At 28.7% G+C, this 21285-nt stretch overlaps 2 protein-coding genes across 8 annotated transcripts in view; one reads left to right on the forward strand and one right to left on the reverse strand.

The window, feature by feature from the left end:
• LOC103578172 (potassium voltage-gated channel protein eag) overlaps positions 1–19283 on the forward strand; it is a 43886-nt gene extending 24603 nt beyond the window's left edge. For 5 of the 7 annotated variants that reach the window (XM_008559153.3, XM_053738064.1, XM_053738065.1 and 2 more), the window contains 9 exons: positions 1282–1547; positions 2286–2585; positions 2666–2919; positions 4036–4301; positions 4429–4714; positions 5994–6357; positions 11190–11305; positions 17975–18123; positions 18199–19283. In XM_008559153.3, the coding sequence (XP_008557375.1) occupies positions 1282–1547; positions 2286–2585; positions 2666–2919; positions 4036–4301; positions 4429–4714; positions 5994–6357; positions 11190–11305; positions 17975–18123; positions 18199–19154 (2957 nt within the window). In that variant the 3' untranslated portion in view covers positions 19155–19283. Of the gene's footprint in view, positions 1–1281; positions 1548–2285; positions 2586–2665; positions 2920–4035; positions 4302–4428; positions 4715–5993; positions 6358–11189; positions 11306–11922; positions 12037–17496; positions 17579–17974; positions 18124–18198 lie in introns of those variants that run through there. The other 2 variants (XM_053738066.1, XR_008403483.1) reach the window with 2 other exon arrangements.
• LOC103578171 (MTOR-associated protein MEAK7) lies at positions 6396–9507 on the reverse strand. Its single transcript, XM_008559150.2, has 2 exons — positions 9198–9507; positions 6396–8400 (listed from the first exon to the last, which is right to left on the reverse strand). The coding sequence occupies exon 2, from the start codon at positions 8398–8400 to the stop codon at positions 7066–7068; it is 1335 nt and encodes a 444-aa protein (XP_008557372.1). The 5' UTR covers positions 9198–9507; the 3' UTR covers positions 6396–7065.
• Positions 19284–21285: the final 2002 nt, after the last annotated feature.

The raw sequence follows: 21285 nt of genomic DNA on the forward strand, positions 1-21285 counted from the left end.
TTTATACTTTTCTTTAATTACTTTTTTTTTTTCATCTCGTTTTATTTGTAAAAGTTAAATATTTGAAGAATGTGAGACATGTAAAGTAGACTTGCGACTTATGACGTTGTCATTGAATTAAATCAACACTCCGTAATAGTAGAGAAGCAAAGAGCAAATGAAAGATTCAAGCGTGTCGGATTCTATGTCACCCTTTCTCTATTCTCAATGTTTTATTTTTTTTTTTTCTATTTTCATCCACCGAGACTCAGTGTAACGACTCGCTCTGGATTAATTGCAAGCTCCAGGGTACAAAGTTTACTTACATTCACGTCTATATATATATATACATATAGTACATATACAAACATGTCTATATATGTATATAAATATATATAACAAAACTAAAGACTAGGATTATAAAGGCACTCAATAATTAATTGACAGCATTAGTTATCAAGCCACAGAATTGTAGAGAAAAGTAGAAAAAGTAGTGAAAAGAAAACTATTTTTCTTAGCTAGTAAATTTTTATATTTTTAAACTTCTCTTTATATATAATCTTCACTTTTTTATTTAAAAACTTAAAACTTTTCTTATTTCTCTTAATCTTGCAATTAATACTTTTTTCTTGATGAATAAAATGAAGTAAAAAAAAAAAAATAATTTTGTGTGCATGTAAAGTTGAAATTTAAAAAAGTTTAATTATTTAAAATTATATTTGAACTTGTTACTCGCAGATCCAATCAATAACTACATAATTATAAACATTTAGTTGAGTAATAGGTCGTTGTTGATTTTATCAAAGTAATTACCTTCCATACCAATGCCGTTTGTAAACTAGAGTTAATAAAACCCAGCTCGACAGCGCACGGAAATTACTCACCTGTATGTTATAAATATATCTATATATGTATCTATATATATAGATATATATACTAAAGCTTCTGCGTGAGAACATGAGCCACATTACCTAAAGCATCACCCATTTTAATGCTCTTCAAATAATTTATTATTGTAGTCACTAGAGATTAATTAATTAATTAATAAAATAGTCTTTCATCAGATCATTAACTTTTTAAAATTAATAAAACATACAAAGCTAAATAATCCAGGATTAGGTGAGAAAATCTACATCATTTAATAATATATAGCTAGATTTATAAATTAGTAAAAAAAAAATATATATATGTATATATATATACCTATATTTATTGTAAATTATGTAGCAGAACTTTTATCTAGTTTAAATTGATAAAGTTTAACAGTTGATAAGCTTTGATTATTAATTAAAATGTCCACAGAAACTCCACTATGGCTGCTGTTACAAATAGCGCCGATAAAGAACGAGCGGGATTTGGTGGTGCTGTTTCTCCTGACGTTTCGGGATATAACGGCGCTAAAGCAACCGATCGAGACGGACGACAACAAAGGCGGTCTTTCAAAGTTTGCGAAACTCGCGAGATCTGTAACGAGATCACGATCTGTTTTAGTTTCACAGTTCAGCTCCCACATACCCGCTGTCAAAGACACCTTGCCTATGACGACGAAACAATCTCATATTGGTCATGTAAGCATTTGATGGATTGACTGTGCATTTTTATGGTACACTGTAAAAAATTACCGGAGTAAATTCGGAGTAAATGAAGAGCGGGTGACTGTTTATTTATTTAATCTCTTGAGAATGACATTTACTCCAAAGGGGTTTAATTTAAAATTGAAATTCCAGTTTGGAGTAAAATTTACTCCTAAAAGGAGTTTATTTTAATATTAAAGCTCCGAATCGGAGTAAATTCGGAGTTAATGAAGAGTGGATGACTATTTATTTATGTAATCCCTTGAGAATGACATTTACTCCAAAAGGGTTTAATTTAAAATTCAAATTCCAGTTTGGAGTAAAATTTATTCTTAAAAGGAGTTTATTTTAATATTAAAGCTCCGAATCGGAGTAAATTCGGAGTTAATGAAGAGTGGATGACTATTTATTTATGTAATCCCTTGAGAATGACATTTACTCCAAAGGGGTTTAATTTAAAATTCAAATTCCAGTTTGGAGTAAAATTTATTCTTAAAAGGAATATATTTTAATATTAAAGCTCCGAATCGGAGTAAATCTGGAGTAAATGAAGAGTGGATGACTATTTATTTATTTAATTCCCTTTTTAAACTCCAGGACTCCAAATGACGGATCGAAATAAAATCTGTAATCACTTCGAATTAACTCGCAATTTTTTACAGTGTATGAACTATGAACTATCTTAATATGAACTAACTTCTTACATGTATACATTTTTATTGTTCGCTCTAGATGATATCATTAAATTCCGACGTAATGCCGCAGTACCGTCAAGAAGCGCCAAAAACTCCACCGCACATTTTACTTCATTACTGTGCATTCAAAGCGATCTGGGACTGGATAATCCTTTGTTTGACATTCTATACAGCAATTATGGTCCCGTATAATGTGGCCTTCAAGAACAAAACCAGTGAAGATGTTTCATTGCTTGTAGTTGACAGCATCGTTGACGTTATATTCTTCATAGACATTGTGCTCAACTTCCATACGACTTTCGTCGGCGCCGGTGGCGAAGTCGTCTCCGATCCAAAAGTATATTTAACTTAGTAACTTAATCCATCGGCTTATCAATTTACAATTTATTAATTAATTATGTAATTATTTCATTAAAGGTGATAAGGATGAATTATTTAAAGTCCTGGTTCATAATAGACTTGCTGAGCTGTCTGCCTTATGACGTTTTCAATGCCTTCGATCACGACGAAGACGGCATAGGAAGTCTTTTTTCAGCTCTTAAAGTTGTAAGATTGCTAAGACTGGGACGAGTCGTCCGTAAACTGGATCGTTATTTAGAATATGGAGCAGCTATGCTGATTTTATTGCTGTGTTTCTACATGTTGGTTGCACACTGGCTTGCCTGTATCTGGTATGTCATATTAAGGTGATTCTTCAGCGGGTATTTCAAGTCACGCGCACATTATAATTATTATCCTACTATTTTTATTATTATTATTGTTATTATTAACAAAACAAAATTTCATATAATTTTTATACAAGTGTGCGAATAGTTCAAACTTACGAATTCATATCGAATCGAATAATTACAAATTTTTTTTGAATGACTTAAAATTTTAATATTTTTTCCAAAAACTCAAATTTCGGTCGAAGTAAAAAGAACTCAGACACGAATCAACGAAAATTTTTTTTCTTTTGGTCGCTTTATAAACTAAGCTCTCTATTAAATAAAAATTGAATATTTGAAAGCTGATCCAAATTTTTCTTATTCGAATCGAGTTATTTGAAGTTACAAATAATTTTAAAATCTACGTATCCCAAGCAGTAAACTTTACTTTGTGCCATCTATAAGATATCAGTTTTTTGACAGATCGATAGGACAGCAAAATGTTGACAAAACGATCAGAAATTTATGTCATTGAAAAATGTCTGCTTAAAAGACTTAACACAAGTGACGTCAAAAATTAAGTTACAAATAAGTCATCTAAACGATTTTTTAATTGAAATGTCTTTTTTAAGAAAGGAAAAATAAAAAAAATTCTCTATAGCTCCTAGGATCAACATCCGCATGTCTTATTTATATAAAAAAATTTGACTTTGACAAAAAAAAATTTGTCATCCTTTTAAAAGACATCTTAAAGTCGGCTGCCCAATTTCAAAGCACAGTAACACAAAAACAAAATTTTTGAAATATGTAGTGATTGATATTCACAAGACAAGGAACTAAAAATAGTAAAAAATTTATTTTTAAAAATTAGTCCTTTACTTTGTTCTGAAATCGGGCAACCGAAGTTGTCTCTGTGTAGTTTGAAAAGTTACGAATAATTTTCAAATTTTTCGATTCGAATTTAAAATCGAACAGAATTCGCACACCCTAATTTTTTTTTTAATATTATAAATGTGCGGTGAACTTTGATAGAGCTCTAGCTATATAGTCACTAAAAAATAAAAACCGTTTGGTATAAAAACGTGAAAAATAATGTGTTATTCTGATCACGATCATTGTGTGCATCATATTGCTTTCAAGGTACTCGATAGGAAGGTCAGACGCGGATGGAGGCGTTCAATACTCGTGGCTGTGGAAGCTCGCGAACGTGACACAATCACCTTACAGTTATCTATGGACTAACGCGAGTACAGTACCAGAGTTAGTTGCTGGACCATCGAGACGTACAATGTACGTTACAGCACTTTACTTCACTATGACTTGTATGACTTCCGTCGGTTTTGGTAACGTCGCCGCTGAAACAGACAACGAAAAAATATTCACTATCTGCATGATGATTATTGCCGGTACTTACTTTATGTTCATCACAATATAAATATAAATACTTGTTATGAGATGTTATGAATATAAATTTATTAACTTACTACTCATTGATATTCACTTCTGACTAATATCTTAACCCGACGGTTGTAGCTCTTCTCTATGCGACCATCTTCGGACATGTTACGACAATAATCCAGCAGATGACCTCGGCAACTGCCAAGTACCACGACATGCTCAACAATGTTAGAGAATTCATGAAGCTACACGAGGTACCAAAAGCTCTTAGCGAACGAGTTATGGATTACGTTGTAAGCACATGGGCTATGACTAAGGGTCTCGATACTGACAAAGTACTAAATTATTGCCCAAAAGACATGAAGGCCGATATTTGTGTTCATTTAAATCGTAAGGTCTTTAATGAACATCCAGCTTTCAGGTAATTGTTGTTATTATTATTAATTACGAGCCTCATCCCCTACATGACTACTCGAGCCTCTACTAAATTTATCGAATACCATTTAAATTTAATTGCTTGTTAAATCCTTAGCAATTTATTTTCACATATTTATTTATTTTTATCATTTGCACCTGTGTAAAAAAAATTGCTTACAAAAAAGTTTGTAACAGTGAACTTAAAAATTTGGGACGATTCTGAATGTTGAGTTGATCATTTTTTTAACTTTAAGAAAAGGCAGGAGTAGGATTTTAAATTCCAGGCTTCTTTATTACAAAGTTCTTATAAGATGTCGAAAAACTTCATAATCGGTTTTAGTTTTAATTTTTTTTTTTTTTTTTAATACTTCAAATTAGAAAAATTTTAAAGTCGAAATATTTTTGCTTGAATAAATGTTCCGAATAAGTACTCAGTCGAGAGGAGTTATAAAAATGATCAACTAAAAATTCAAAACTGTCTCTAATTTTGAAATTCGCGGTTATGAACTTTTTTTGAATATTTTTAGAATGAGTTTTTTTTTATACGTCAATTTAATGAAACAAATCTCATTCGTTTGCAAACAATAAGTTTTTGAAAATTGTATCATGGCATTTTCAGAAAAAAATCAAAATACGCTCAAATTGTTTTTTTCATCAGTTATCTAATATTTTTTTCTAATTCTAATATATCTCCACTACAATTAAAGATACAAAAAGAAACTGATATATTTATACGGTAAAAATTTCCAGACTGAATGCGGATCAAATCCGGAGTGAATGAAGCGGATGACTATTTATTTAATCTCCTTTGAGTGAAATTCCCTCCGAAGGAAAATTTTTTCTCATATTGAAACTCCAGTTCGGGGATTTTAATAAAAGCTAGATTATTCTGCTGAAAACCCAAACTCATATTTACTCTGTATGCGGAGAGATTTTTTATATAAACTCCGAAAATCCGAGTAAATTCAAATTTAAACAAACTCAGCAAATGATCCTGAAGTTAACAGACAATTACTAATTTTTGTATTTTATTTTTTCAACACTTGTAGAAAATAAAAAAAAAATTATTAAACGTTGGCTAACTTCAGTATCGTAATCCGCAATCACTCCGAATTCACTTCCGATTTTTTACAGTATCAATTTTAATTACTCATCTATTTTTTACTGGCATACACCGGATTCATTTGATAACTATTTGCTTGTACAGCAACATAGACCGTAATTGTTATTCTGATACAAGTTATTGTTGACGATGAGAAACAATGAGAGCTTTTGTGTTGCAGATTGGCCTCAGACGGTTGTTTGCGTGCCCTGGCGATGCATTTTACAATGTCACACAGTGCTCCGGGAGATTTGCTGTATCACACAGGCGAATCCATAGACTCGTTGTGCTTCATTGTTACCGGTAGCCTCGAGGTCATCCAGGACGACGAGGTCGTGGCGATCCTCGGCAAGGGCGATGTGTTCGGCGACAGTTTTTGGAAAGACTCCGCCGTTGGACAAAGTGCTGCTAATGTGCGTGCACTTACCTACTGCGATCTCCACACGATAAAGCGCGACAGATTGCTCGAGGTTCTGGATTTTTATCAAGCCTTCGCGAATTCCTTCGCAAGAAATCTCGTCTTGACTTACAATCTACGTCACAGGGTGAATTTTATCTATTCAAATAAATTTTAAAATTCAAATTAACATTTTAGATACTTTGTTTATTTAATATTTATACATTTATTGCACAGTGGTTTTTAAAATTTACACAGATATTTATCAGACAACGATTCATATATTATATATTTAAAAGAACGTATAGATTCGGTGGGTTATTATTTATGTCTTCGTTTTATTTTACTTTTTAATAATTTCATATTTATTTTTTTTGTACGATTTATCGATAGTAAAAGACAGAAAGAAGTAAACAGATGGTTGAAATAGCGAGAGTAGTTTTCCCTCAAGATGACCGAGCTCTTTCAACCCTTCAAATTCAGTGGAAGTAAATAAATGAAATACTATCTGAGAGAATAATTTATGGTTTTACTTCTCTGACTTATAAAATTCCCTTTTATTTTTTTATTTATCCATCTCTCAATAATGTATTCCCTCGAGTCGTTACAATTTATCGTTTTTTACTTTCTTTAATGAGGGAAAAAAAATTACACCGAGTTTATTACATTTCTGATATTTCTGCTCCCGTGCTCGTAAGGGTCGCGTTGAAAAAAAAAAATAAAATTCGTTTTTTTATTGATATCGTATGTGTAGATAAATATTAAAACCTAAATGATGAAGCAGTAGTTCGATGTGTTAATCTGACATTGAGCCACATGAGAAACTCGCAAATGACAACGAGGACGAGAAAATGGTCTAGTCTTTTTTATTTCTTAAACCATCGCTGTGCATTTTACGACCCGCTAACTCAAGCATAACTTGTGAAGCGGGATCCTGATCCAAGATAGATCTAGAGTCACGTGTACCGACCGCCTCAGCATCTGGCACTGCTCCAACACCCCAGACCTCCAAATGTTTTATTGTAAAGTTTTCTTTACCACTGAGTTGTATATAATTTTGAAATGTCGTGCATGATATACTTGATCTTCCAGTTCCGTAATCACAATCTAGCCAAAGGCCGGGATAATTGAGCTGACCACCAACTAACAAACCATTTGGCATTGTCTGTTGGTGTAAATTTAAATACTGATAATGATTGTTGTAACCACTTGAGGAGAATGTCAGTATGTCTGGTTCAAGTTTGAATAAAAAACACGATGGGTTACCCACAAAATTTGGACCAAGTGACCAATTATCGGACGAAAATGCACCAAAGACATGGTCATCAGTGTCCTGTATAATAATTATCGTTGCGCCTTGCATTGATATGCGTCCTAGCATCGTTGAAAATGATTCCCCGTGGACCTGACTCGAGAATAGAAATCGCCACTCTTTTCTTAACTCATGGGGCAAACTGAGATTTAGAAATAACACGTCGCCCAGGCCGAGAATGCTTGGAAAATGTGGTATATTTTCTAATCCCTTACAAATTGGCAATAAATTTAGGTCGTTAATACGTGCGCCTGTGTTTTTATCACCTTTTTTTTGTGATACCAAAAAGAGACACTGGAATACGTGGGATTGGATCTCTTTAAAGGTCGAACAGACACTAAACCATGACTCAATAGTATCTACTGTTAAATTATCACCGTGTTTAATTAAATCCTCACAAAGGCTCTTTGAGCGCACGGCAATCCTTCGTGTGTTAACAGTACATCCAATAGTACTCCAACTTAAATAATGATTATTACCACAGTTTTTTTGCAATCTCAGGTACGAGTTAATAGTCGCTTGTATGTACTGAAGAAATGTTGATGTTGGTATTTCATATTTTTGTTCTTCCTCAATAAACCCTTCGAATATTAATTTTGTGCGCTCCTCTGGACTACCGCGAATTGCAAATACGTAAAGTCTACCAAAGTTTTCGCCGTTTATTGCAGATACTTTTTTACCGGGATCGTGACATAGAAAACGCACGACAAATTGTAACAAAATGTCATCCAGATGAATAGACCAGTGTTTAAAAATATCTTCTCGTTTTATTGAGCCTGAACTACGGGACATGGACTTGAAAAGATTTTCCACAAGAGTCAACTCCTCAGATGACAGTATATTAGCTGAGGAAGCTGAACGACTTGATCCATGACCCATCTGTTGAAAAAAAATAATAAATAAATAAATATTTTATATAAAATTTATTATGACAGTCGGTAGGAAATTTTTTTTTAGGTCAATATTTAACCAGGCTGAGAAAAGTTTACGATTATTTTTAAACAAAAGCCTCAAGAAATATTTAAAAGTTAATTTAAAAGTTTATATTTGAATTATTTTATACTGTTTTATTTAAACTTGGGTATCAACAACTTTATAAGAAACTTTAATTCAAAAAACGATATTATCGGTAACATTGATTACTGAGTTGATATTTTATTCATACAGTAACTTGAGAATAAATTTTATCAATTCTTCGAGGCACCTGGGGACAGAACTTAATTACAAGATAGAATTCTTATCAATAAAATTATTATTATTTTTAAATGACATAATGATAAGACTTGATCCGAAATTAGCTGCGGCCTAATTTTTGGAATTTATTTAAACCGATAAATTATAAAAAAAAATTATTTTTAAAAATTGCACTTATAGTTTTTTAAATTTTCTACATGAGCATATTTTTTTTTTTTTTTTTTTTTTTTTTTTTAATTGATTTGTTTAAAAAAAAATACGAAAATTGTTGTCTGTTAACTTCAGAATCATAAAAAAAACTCATGTAGAAAATTAAAAAAGCTATAGGTGAAATTTTTGAAAAATTTTTTTAGATTTATTGTTTTGAAAAAAATAAAAAAAATTATTAAATGTCTGGTAACTTCAGTTTCATTTGAAAAAAATGAGTTTTCGCAACCACCTTGAGAATTCAAACAAAATAAACATTATTTATAAATAAATACCTTTTACAGTGGAAGTAAATATGTCATCCACCTGCTTAGCTACGTATGAAAATCAAAATTTATTATCTCCATCAAGAGAATCCCCAAACAACGTGATATGTCATTTCTTTAATGGACAATTAAATTTTCACATGTCGACAGACATTTTCGATGAGTTTTTATATATTTCCAGTCATTTTACTACGCGGAACTCCATGTCAATTTAAATAAAATTTAGTATAGAGTTAATGAAATATTTATATAAATTAAATATATATAGGTATATATATTTTGAGGTTAAATCACTTGTTCAACCAAGCAGTAGCTCCACTCTGTGCTTGCGACAAGAAACTACGAGTTGGTTTTATCGACTCGTAAAAGTTGCGCAAGCGCAATTTATTTCTCTACCTCATTTTCAGTGAATTAAAAAAAAAAGTTAATATCGTACATTATCTACTTTTTCTATTTACTTCAATTTGAATTTTTCGTTTCGCCAAATTTAATTAAAAAATTAAAATTGGATTTTCTTATAAATTTTTCTTGAATTTCTTCATCGAAATGAAATTTTTCAAATTTTAAATTTATACTAAAATGAAATAATTATTTTTAATTATCAATTGACGAATTATTTTTTTAAAAAATGTTTCAGCGATTGAAAAATATTTAAAAAATGAAAATTAACTTGGTATGAATTTGTATAAATTCAAATAATTTTATCTTATGGAAATTATTGTAAATATCTTCATTAAAATAAAGTAGTTTGAATTTAAAATCCTCAGATATTAAATATAAAAATTAACAATAACAATTAAACATTTTTTATTTTTTAATTATCAGTTTTATGTTGATTAATAATTAAAAGTTTTATTACTTCGTAGATTATTTTCGTAAAAGTCACTCAAGAATTTTTTTTTTTAATTAAAAAAACTTGTAATATTTGAATTTTAAATACGGAAAAAAACTGCAGTAAAAAATTAAAATTGAAGGAATTACTACCCTACTAAAAAAAATCCATATGAGAATCCAGCCTAGATTCCTATATGGGTTTCCCCATGGCGTTTTCGCATAGATTCCCATATAATTTTCTGTTCTTTTATTTATGTATGCGTATCAATAGACAATAGACATAGAAATCCAGATACCCCAGATTCCATAAAAATTTCTTATATAAAAACCCATATTCCTATATTAAATTCCCATAAAGAAACCCATAAAGAATCCAGGTATCAGACATCAGACAAATTTAAAATTATCAATAAATAGACTAAATAATTCAAAAAATTAAATTTAAAAAAAATGCAATTATTAATTTCAAAATTTTTTAAATGCGTATTTTTTAAAAATTTTATTTGATTAATTATTTACTCTATTTATTAGTAATTTAAAATTTGTCATGTCTGCTACATTTACGCTCATAATCCAGGTACCCACTGTTTCCTATGTGGATTTCCTATATGGGAATTCAAATACCCATGGATTTCTCCATGGATTCTTATATTAATTCATACACTCCTATATTAATCCCTATGGGTTCTCATGGAATCCCACATGGATTTTTTTGATAGGGTATAGATACTAAATTTTAAAGTCTCTAGTGTATTTTTAATTGAAAGAAACTCATGAATGAATCATTTTTAAAAACTGAAAAAAGTTTTATACGAAACTGTAATAATTGCAAAATAATTACTACGTCTAAAAAATAATATAATTTTTCCATGAACCGTCTGTTAATTTCATATATATAAAAACAATTATTCATATTAGGTTCAAATATTATTTTACTTGGGCGGGCAATAATATCCCAGCAGGTAAAAGTTATCCAACCAAAAGTGAATAACTTCCGGTTTATTATTACAATGAACTTTATTTAAATTTACTAGACGTTAAAAAAATTTTAAAAGAAAAAATATAGATATTAATTTAAAATAAAATATTTTTTTTTGTAAAATGAGTATCAGTGTATGAAATAATCGTTAATTAACTGTCAAATAAGTAATTTTAACTGTTTTTCAGCTCATATTTCGAAAAGTCGCGGATGTACGTCGGGAAAAGGAGCTTGCAGAGCGAAGGAAAAATGAGCCTCAATTGGACCAGACACAGGATCACCTCGTGCGAAAAATATTCTCGAGGTAAGGATCATTTATTACTTTACAGGCAATATCACTCATTATTAAAAATAATAAAAATAAAAAATAGTAATAAAGTATAAAGTACGGCATAAAAATCCATTTAATATTTTTTCTAATAAATTGCTTCATTAAATAAAAATAAAATGCATATTCTCGTGTACTAATTAATATTAAATGTTAAAAGGAAGCAATAAAGAATAAAAAAAAATTTTTATAAGCACAATAATAAATAAAATAAGAACACACACGCGAGAAAACGGATTTGCGACGCTCGAGATGTTGATATGAAAATTCTGCTCCGGTTATTAAAGTTATTTATTATTGATTTTAAAGTTAAATTTATTTATTCATATATAAGTTTGTCAACATGCATGGGAGTGATAATAATTATTTAATTATAAGGCGTTCGCTAATCCGTAGTAGACCTTAAATATTAAGTACTCTTAAATTAGTATATTAATTAAAATTTAATTACTAAGTAGTACGTATTAGTAATTATATAAAATAAAATAAAATATAATAAATAAATAATAATGATAACATATGAGGATAACAATAATATGTAATGGTGATAACACCAAGTGTTGATCTCGTGGCTGAATACTGTGCCCAAAAAGGTTCAAGCCCGATGAAGTTTCTCACGTTGGTACACCACGAACACCAAGTCGAAGGCCACAGGATTCTGATGAGGAGCTCACAGTCAACGTCCTTCCACCATGGCCCAGTTTTAGGCAATTTCATTTATTACGTATTTATTTAATATCTACATTTTTTTATGCCATTTTTTCTTGCTATGTATTTATTATTATTATTATCATCATTATTATTATGATTATTATTAATTATATTTGAGTAATTTATTCCTTGTATCAATTGTCATTATTATTTTTATTATTATTAAATAAATTTGGTACTCTAATAAATAGACTAAATTTTTTTTTATTTTTTTTTTTATTGATAATTATTTTAAACTAGTTTTTTTTTACACCGTATAGTAGTTCTTGTTTATTATTTTACTATTAATTTTTGACGCTCCAGAAGACTCAATAATATTTTTAAAAAATTCCCGGCAGTTTTAGAACTTCCTGAAATGTTTTAGAAACTATTAGAATTTTGTATAATGTTCCGAACAGTTTTATAAGTTTTGTAATTTAACATTCTGATGAAACTAATTTATGGACACAACTCAAATAATATACAGAATTTAAACTTTAATATAATAACATAAATTATTTTATTTTCACAATGTTTACATTGTCATTTAAAGTAAACAGCTCAATATTTATCCTGATCGCTAAAAAAAACAAATTTAATTAATTAATAAAAATGAAATTAGAATAACTAAACTAAAATTACTTTGTACTAAATGTTGTCCGAAGTGTAAATGTATGTCATGTAAATTTCAGAGTGAAAATAATAATTTTCCGAGCCCTCGTATTTGAGTACCAATTAAATAAACTAATTAACTTTAATTTTCTTCCTATTTTTATCGCTTTTTCGTATCTTTTAATGTAATTATTATCTATTGTTTCACTTTATTTTTTATTACTATTATTTAATTACAATAATATATAACTCTTATTGTTATTAGCAAAACTATTATATATTTTTATTTACTTTTATTACTGCTCTATTTAAAATATAATCCATTGTCATTATTATTATTATTATAATATCTTTTTTAAAAATAATAATGTTATTATCCATATATTTAACCCATATTTAAATATACAAAATATAATTATTATTATAATTATCATATATTAGTGGACTATACGTAATTATTCATGTATACGGGCGAGAGAAACTTTTAATACGTATGACAATAAATTATTATCATTGTCATTAGATTTTTCTTTCAAACTTTTGATACTCATTTTTCATTCTAATTTATTATTATTATTACATATATATATATATTTAAATTAACTACCAAAAATCTATATGATAATGTCTGCGACGCTTTTTATCTATCACAGTTAGAAATTTTGTGTTAAATTCGACTCAAATCGTGTGTTACAAACGGTGTAGACAAATTTTTTTGTTAATTCAACACATTGCGTTTGTGTTGATCTTTAACACAATTTTTATGTTAAATAAAATTGAACACATAAAATCTGTTCTTTTGACAGAAAATTTGTGTACATTTAATGGAACATTTGTGTAAATTTAACACATTTTTCGTGTTAAAATCAACTAATAAACATAAGCACACAACCTAATCAACTCAAGTATACTGATCTACCCTTAGTAGAACTTATGTCAATTTAGCGAACAATTGAACCGGTTCAAGAAGATATCAAAGTTATCGAAATTTAATTGTAAAATGTATATATTTAATTGTAAATAAATTATAATCCAAATTTCCCTGCAAACAATTCTGCTAAAATGCTTTGCTTGGTTATAGTAATAAATAATTGCGCGGCAAAGTTTAGTCAAACAACACAAATTTTGTGTGAATTTTCGAATAACACAAGAAATGTCTTACATTCTATATTTTCTAATGATTTAACATAAAAAATCTGTTAAAGTAAAATAAAACAAACGGGTTGTGTTGAATTAACAGATTCCTGTGTTAAAAATCAACACAAAAAATTTAACCAAATAATTTTTCAACACAAATACACAAAATTTCTAACTGTGTAAATCACAAAATCCCTCAAGACATTTTGGACTGATGTATAAGAAAAAAATATTATAAATATTAATAAAAGTTTATAAATAAAATGACACACTCCGAAATGTCATAAGCGTCCGAGGGCTACATAAATATTTATACGAATGCTAGAGTGCTGTAAATTATACGCCTTTAGAGGGTCATGCGCATATATTTTGTTTATCATACTTAATATTTATTATTTATTATTACTAATTATTATTACAATATAAATTTATATATATATATAAATATATATATATATTAGGGTGCTTCGTTTCCGGCGAAAGTATTTTTTTTTTGTTGCTCATAAAGCAAAATATTGTTTTTTATGTTGAAACAAAAATTCCTGCCAAGTTTGAGCTCTTAATTCCAATCCTAAGTACTTTCCATTTGAATTCAAAGATTTCCCATTTGAAATACATGTAAATTAAATCACTTTTTTTTTAGCTTTATAATACTCAGCTGCATTTTATGATATCGACGCGGGTTTGGACGCAAATCGTAGAGCATTTGGTGTTCTTCAAAAGTGCCCATAGTAGTTTAACTGTAATTCCAGATGTTTCACTGATGTCCGCTGAGGAAGTCATTTTTCGTATCAAATTGACCTTTATTGGCTTGCAGAACGTAAACCAATGAATGCACACCAAAAATTTAAATAGAAATTTTGTAGGAAATTTTATTCCCTTAAAAAAAAGTCCTATGAGTCAAGTCGCTAAAGTCCATAGTTTCCGAGTTATAGGAGTTTTAATAATTTAAAAAATATAATTTTAAAAAAATGACAATTGCTATTTTATTTTTTAAATTATTAAAACTCCTATAACTCGGAAACTATGGACTTTAGCGACTTGACTCATAGGACTTTTTTTTAAGGGAATAAATTTCCTATAAAATTCCTCTTTACATTTTTGGTGTGCATTCATTGGTTTACGTTCTGCAAGCCAATGAAGGTCAATTTGATACGAAAAATGACTTCCTCAGCGGACATCAGTCAAACAGCTGGAATTACAGCTAAGCTACTATGGGCACTTTTGAAGAACACCAAATACCCTACAATTTGCGACCAAACCCGCGTCGATATCATAAAATGCAGCTGAGTATCAGAAAGTTAAAAAAAAAGTGATTTAATTTACATGTATTTTAAATGGGAAATCTTTGAAATCGCATGGAAAGTACTTAGGATTGGAATCAAGAGCTCAAACTTGGCAGGAATTTTTGTTTCAGCATAAAAAACAATATTTTGCTTGATGAGCAACAAAAAAAATACTTTCGCCGGAAACGAAGCACCTTAATATATATATATATATAAAATATTTCTTGTGTACTTTTATAGACGCGCGACAACGGCGCAAATGGACGCGGCATCACACAAAAAGGCTTTATGGCGGCAACAATACGCCAGTCGACTTAACTATTTTTCTTCCATTACGCTGAACACTCTTTGCTCTATTAATAAAAAATTTTTTTATTTACATGTAAATAATATATCTATACAGTCAAGTAATACATAGTGAAATATATATTTAAAAGCCGTATATAGCTTCAGCATGGCAAATATGCTAAAACTCAAATTTCTTCTTTTCATCTAAATTTTTACTTTCAACTCTTTCAATTTTTTTTACTCCTTTTTACTTTTATGTTGCACTGTAAAAAGAGCGGTGTTAAAATAAAATAACACCAGTGTAGGCGGTGTTAAATCGGTGTAAAAAAAAATTCCACGTATTAAAATTAAAAAAAAATTACATAAAAAAAATACAAAAATTTAATTAATTTTATCCAGAGGAAATTTCAGTTTTGCTATGTACTTATTTAAATAATTATTTATTTAAAAATTAAAAAATTTTATACCCAAAATTTCAATCACCAATAATTTAATTAATTAATAAAAAATCTATTTAACTGTAGAGACTAATTAATTAAAAATATTCAAAAATATTTTTAACACCGGGAAATTTTTTTTAACACCGGTAAAAAATATTTACACCTTCAGCGGTGTTAATTGATACCGTTTTCGGTGTTGAAATTTAAAACCGAAAATTTCAAAACCTACCACCTGGACTTACCCCGGTTTTTTTTTAGTGTATTCTAAAAATTAGTTTATTATTTTTACTATTATAATTATTATTTTGAAAAGTCGACTGACGTTTGTCAGGCTTATAGATGCCGAGTCTTGTTACGCGACATAGTCACACGTCTCGAGTACATTAAGCCAGAATTGTTATGTCGTACAAGCGAATTCGAAGCATATGTCACATTCTCTCTCTGTTACTTACTTAACTTACTTTGTAACATATATAGATATATATATATATATATCACTCTATTGTTCTTTTTTTTTAAACTTCCTGTCTATAAATTTCTCTTTTACTTTCTCTCGCTCAATTTATCTCTGTCCATCCGCTCAATTATTCTTATATTGATCGACCTTTCTTTCATCAATTCCGAAAAACTACTCTCTGGAATACTTATCAAAAGTTAAATGGAAAAAACTCGCAAATTAGACAAAGAAAACATAATAAAATAAAATTCTTCTCTGTATTTCTTCTTTTATTATTTAACTTTTTTCTATTTATTTATTTATCTTAAATCTACAATATTCTTTCCGTTTCCTCATCCTCATATCCTGTATATTTATTTATCGTATATACTTTGTGCGCTAAAGCTCAGTATTATATAATAATATATATATATATTTATTAAATTATATTATTTATTATGCCAAGTGCATGTGATATTAATACACACTCTAGGATTCAATTTTATCTCTGTCACCTGTACTTAAATTTTTTATATACAAATTATAATATTATTATTTAGTTATTCGAATAACAATAAATATTTATTAAATATCAGTACTAAAATATGAAAAAAAGTTAATATAATAAAATATAAGTCTAGATTTTTTTTTATAATAAATAAAATATGGATTTTTATTCGAATGACTTTTATTTACTCACAATTGTATATCGACTATTCAATGATGCTTAATGAACAATATTTTGAAATTTAATTAATTATACATATTTAATAATATAAATATTAATTATTTAATTTAACTCGTACATATTCAGAAAAAAAAATATTTTTTGACGTAAAAATTTTTATTCATCTCAAGAAATATTTTACATGATCCAATAAATTTTATACATTATAAGTCGAAAAGAGAAATTTTTTTGGAAAAATTTTATTGAAGAAATTTTTGAGAAAAAATTTTCTTGAATAAATTTTTGAAAAAAAATTTTTTTTTATTTCTTAATGAAAAAGAAAAATTTTTCTTAATAAAAAAGAAAATTTTAATTCTTTTATTTTTTAATGTAGAGAAATTTTTCTAGTCTTAAGAAATTTTTTTTTTATTTCTTAATGCAAAAAATTTTTTTTAGCCGTAAGAAAAATTTTTTTTTTTTCATATTTTAATGCAGAAAATTTATTGCACCAATAAATAATTTTTTTCTGTGTAGTGTTCATTCATCATTGATTTTTTTTTTTGACATTTATAGTCATTTTATCACGAATATATCTTTTTACTTTCCTGTAGGCACACCAAAGTAGGTTGCTCGTGAACACCGCTGGAGCTGTACCCTTTTATAGCCTCTGTAGCTATTTTGTAATAAATTAATGTAAGAACGCAATAATAAGTATAATTAATTAACACCAACAAAAAAAAAATAACAAATTAACAAAAATATTTATTAACTATTTATAACTTTAAATATATATTTACTACGTTTTTATAATTTAAACGTAAGTAAAAAATATTTACTGTTGGATAAATAAATATTTCGACTCTACATTTTATATGAAGATATAAAAAGTATTGGAAAATGTAGTGTCCGATTTAAAAGACAGTAACAACAATAACAAATAATTTTTTTACTAATCCGCGTAGAATATCCGGCCTTTTTGTAATACCCCACTATATATCTAACCCGATATTGTTCATTTAAGTCGATTGTTCATGTGGATTAAATATATTTGTTATTTATTTTATTTTATTGTTTATTTTATCGACACAGATTCCGGAGAGAACGACACGCTGCGGATGTCGAGAAGGGTGACAGCAAGGATGGCAAGGACACCGAGAGCTCGCATACTAAAAAACCCTCTTCTGGGGAAGAGTCTGCAGCACCACGCCCACGTGCCAGTAAATGGGGTCGTCTTCTTGGTATTTAAATTTATTCTAAAAAAAAGAATAAATTTATAATTTGTTTATAAAAAAATGATTTTATTTTTTTATCAGGAAGTTCAAGTCTAGATTCTGGTAGTGAGGGTGGTACGGGTACGGATACATTTAAAAGAACATTAAGTGCCCGTGATTCAAGACCAAGTTCGAGTGCTAGTACAAATAAAGTATTTCCAAAATTGGGTAAACTGAGCGGTACTATTGAAGAAGCTGCTGACACAGAGACAACTAAAGATCCACCGCAAACAACGACATTGACAGTTGACTCAAAACAGTTGTCGCTAAGACGTCTCGAGAGTTACGACGGCGGTCTTATAACATCACAATCTGGTCAGGATCGTGAAATACTAGCGGCGGTACTTGAAGTTAAAGTTGATCTTAAACTTGAGGTACAGAGAGTAAATCAACGGTTAGCTAAGTTAGAAGACTTGTTACAAACTGTAATGAGTAGACTGCCACCAGCAAATTCAACGAGTTCCCAAAGTCCTGGGCCACAACAAAGCGGTAGTGACGCTGGTACACAGACACCGCCTATTTTACCAGATAAATCATTGGGACCGTTGGATCCTATTCGTGAATTTGGCGAACGTCTTCAGGTTAAAGAATTACCCCAACATCATCATCATCATCACCATCATCATCATCAGCAGCAGACATCAGACAGCAGATCCAAAGATTCGTGTACAGAAAGACTGACTGGTGGTTCTGCTGATTACAAATTATCATCACGCGAAGTAAATAAAGAATTATTAGAACGTCTTACCCAAGCATCAACATCACGCGAGGATTCATCAGCACTTGGACCACTTATTCTTCGTAAACGGCGTAGTAAATCACGTAATAAAGGTGTTGCTCCTCTTGCGCCTCTTGCTAGTCAACCAATAAGTCCGACCGACGTGTCGGAAACAACGCAGATGCTTGATGTCGACGAACGTGAGTCGGCAAGTGCGGACAGAAGTGCGGATAAAAGTGAACGTAAAAGACCACCACCAAGACCTAGAGAATATTTGTGAAAAAATGTTAAAATATTGTCTTGGTGTTTTTATTAATTGTTTATAAAAATCATTTTATTTTGTTTCATTTTTAAAGGTGCTCACGTCATACGGAATTGATTCAAATTCGTGAGATTTGACTGATTACTGTTCAACAAAATAATTTTAATAAAAAAAAAATTGTTAAAAAAAACAAAAAAAAAAAAAAATAGATAATTAATTATAAAATAAATAAAATAGCAACGACATTTACTTACTAAATGCGTCTGCTAATGCCTTCGCTGAAAACTGCTTGCTGCGAGCGTAGTTGCGAGTGATTTTCATTGGAGATAAACTTTTTAATTGTTCTATATAATTATTATTATTATTATTATTATATTTTTTTTGTAACCGACAAATATAAGATCTATCTGATGGATAATTTTCTAGTATTGTCGTTATAAATAAAAAAAATATAATAACAATAATTAATTAAGTACCGGAAGATCGTACTTATTCTGACGATTGTTCTCAAGAAGCATCGAATAGGTACAGATCTTAAAAAAAAATAAATTGTAACACGTAGTAGGGTAAAAAATACAAAACGCAATATATAGTATTGATGATATTTATCATTAAATCCGATGATATATTAATAATAATACTAATTAATAATTAATAAATAATTTTAAAATACAAATCGAAGTATTTCCACGAGATTGATTGGAGGATATTGATAAATTTAACATTAATGTTATTAAAAACTAAAAAAAACTTTAATTATCAATTATTTTTATCTTTAATTTTGTTTAAATCGTAAGCGGAGGGAAATGTTTTGTGTAAATTTAATTACGAGAGTGACGATGGTCAAAAAAATTATTCGTTCGTCGCATTATCCGCGTCGTTAAGTTCGATTATAATTTAAATAATTGTAGTTAACGTACGTTATTTCTTGTACATTTATTTTATTTATTTATTATTGTTGTTGTTTATTACTATGATAATAATGATAATATGATTTTTTGAATTATATATAAGAAAAGAATTTAACGACGCGAATTGATGTATAAAAACAGCAATATTTAAATTAGATGTATATAATATACATACTTTAATTGTAAAAAACTATATAAAGTAATAAAAAAAAAAAAAAATAAACAAATTGTACATATAGTACATGTATATGTATGAAAATAGTTTGAGTGGCGTAATATGTTGTGTATACGTGTGTGTTTTTTTATAATGCCTAAGAAAAATAAGAGAAAAAATACCAAATAAATATAAATATATATAATATTTATATATTAGGGTGTTAAAAAAATTTTTTTTCTCGGAAATTGGTTTAAAAGTTTCATTTAGATATGAAAATACGCATGTGATAATTAGAGCTCTTAATATTTGGAAAAAATGTGTAGACATGATTGGTAGGGAATTGAATGCTCTACAAACAAAATCTCTTATCATTTTTTGATAAATCTAGTTCAAAATTTATGTGAGCTTAAAGTCAAATTTATATTACATTTTTAGAACTTTCACTTTTCTGGCGAAACTATCAAACTTATCACAAAATATTGTAAGTTCTTTTTTGTAGATAATTTTATTTCTCACAAATTATCTCTGATAAAGTTTTTTTAAATTCCACATTGTTTTCTAGTTATCTTCATTTTAATGTCAAGCTCAAAAATAATAGTGTTATGATCGTTTTAAGAGTTTGACAACCAGAAAACAATGTGGAATTTTGAAAACTTTATTAGAGATAAATTGTGAGAAATGAAATTATCTACAAAAAAGATTGTATGACAATTTGAGGTAAGTTTGATAGCTTCGCCGGAACAGTAAAAAGTTCTCAAAATTAAAAATAAATTTGACTTCAAGCTCAAGTAACTTTTGAACAAATGGATTTTTCAAAAAATTATAAGAAACTTTTTTTGTAGAGCATTCAATTTCCTCCTAGATTACAAAATGACGTCTGGATGAGTTCTGAATGAGTTCCTATTTATGATTTGGACGTCTTATCAACATCTTAAAGAAGTCTTTAAGAAGTTCTCAAGATGTCGAATGAGCCACCTAGCGAGCTCAGTAAGACGTCTTTAAAAAGAGTTCTTTTTTTTGACTTCGTAAATAAGACTTCATTATGAATTTGCCATGACGTCTTTAAAGAGCTTCTAGTTTT

The sequence above is a fragment of the Microplitis demolitor genome, chromosome 4 (genome assembly GCF_026212275.2).
Source record: "Microplitis demolitor isolate Queensland-Clemson2020A chromosome 4, iyMicDemo2.1a, whole genome shotgun sequence".
NCBI classification, from domain to species: Eukaryota; Metazoa; Arthropoda; class Insecta; order Hymenoptera; family Braconidae; genus Microplitis; species Microplitis demolitor.

Bases quoted from the DNA above. Each gene is read 5' to 3' on its own strand.
- LOC103578171 (XM_008559150.2), bottom strand. From the start codon at position 8,400: ATGGGTCATGGATCAAGTCGTTCAGCTTCCTCAGCTAATATACTGTCA.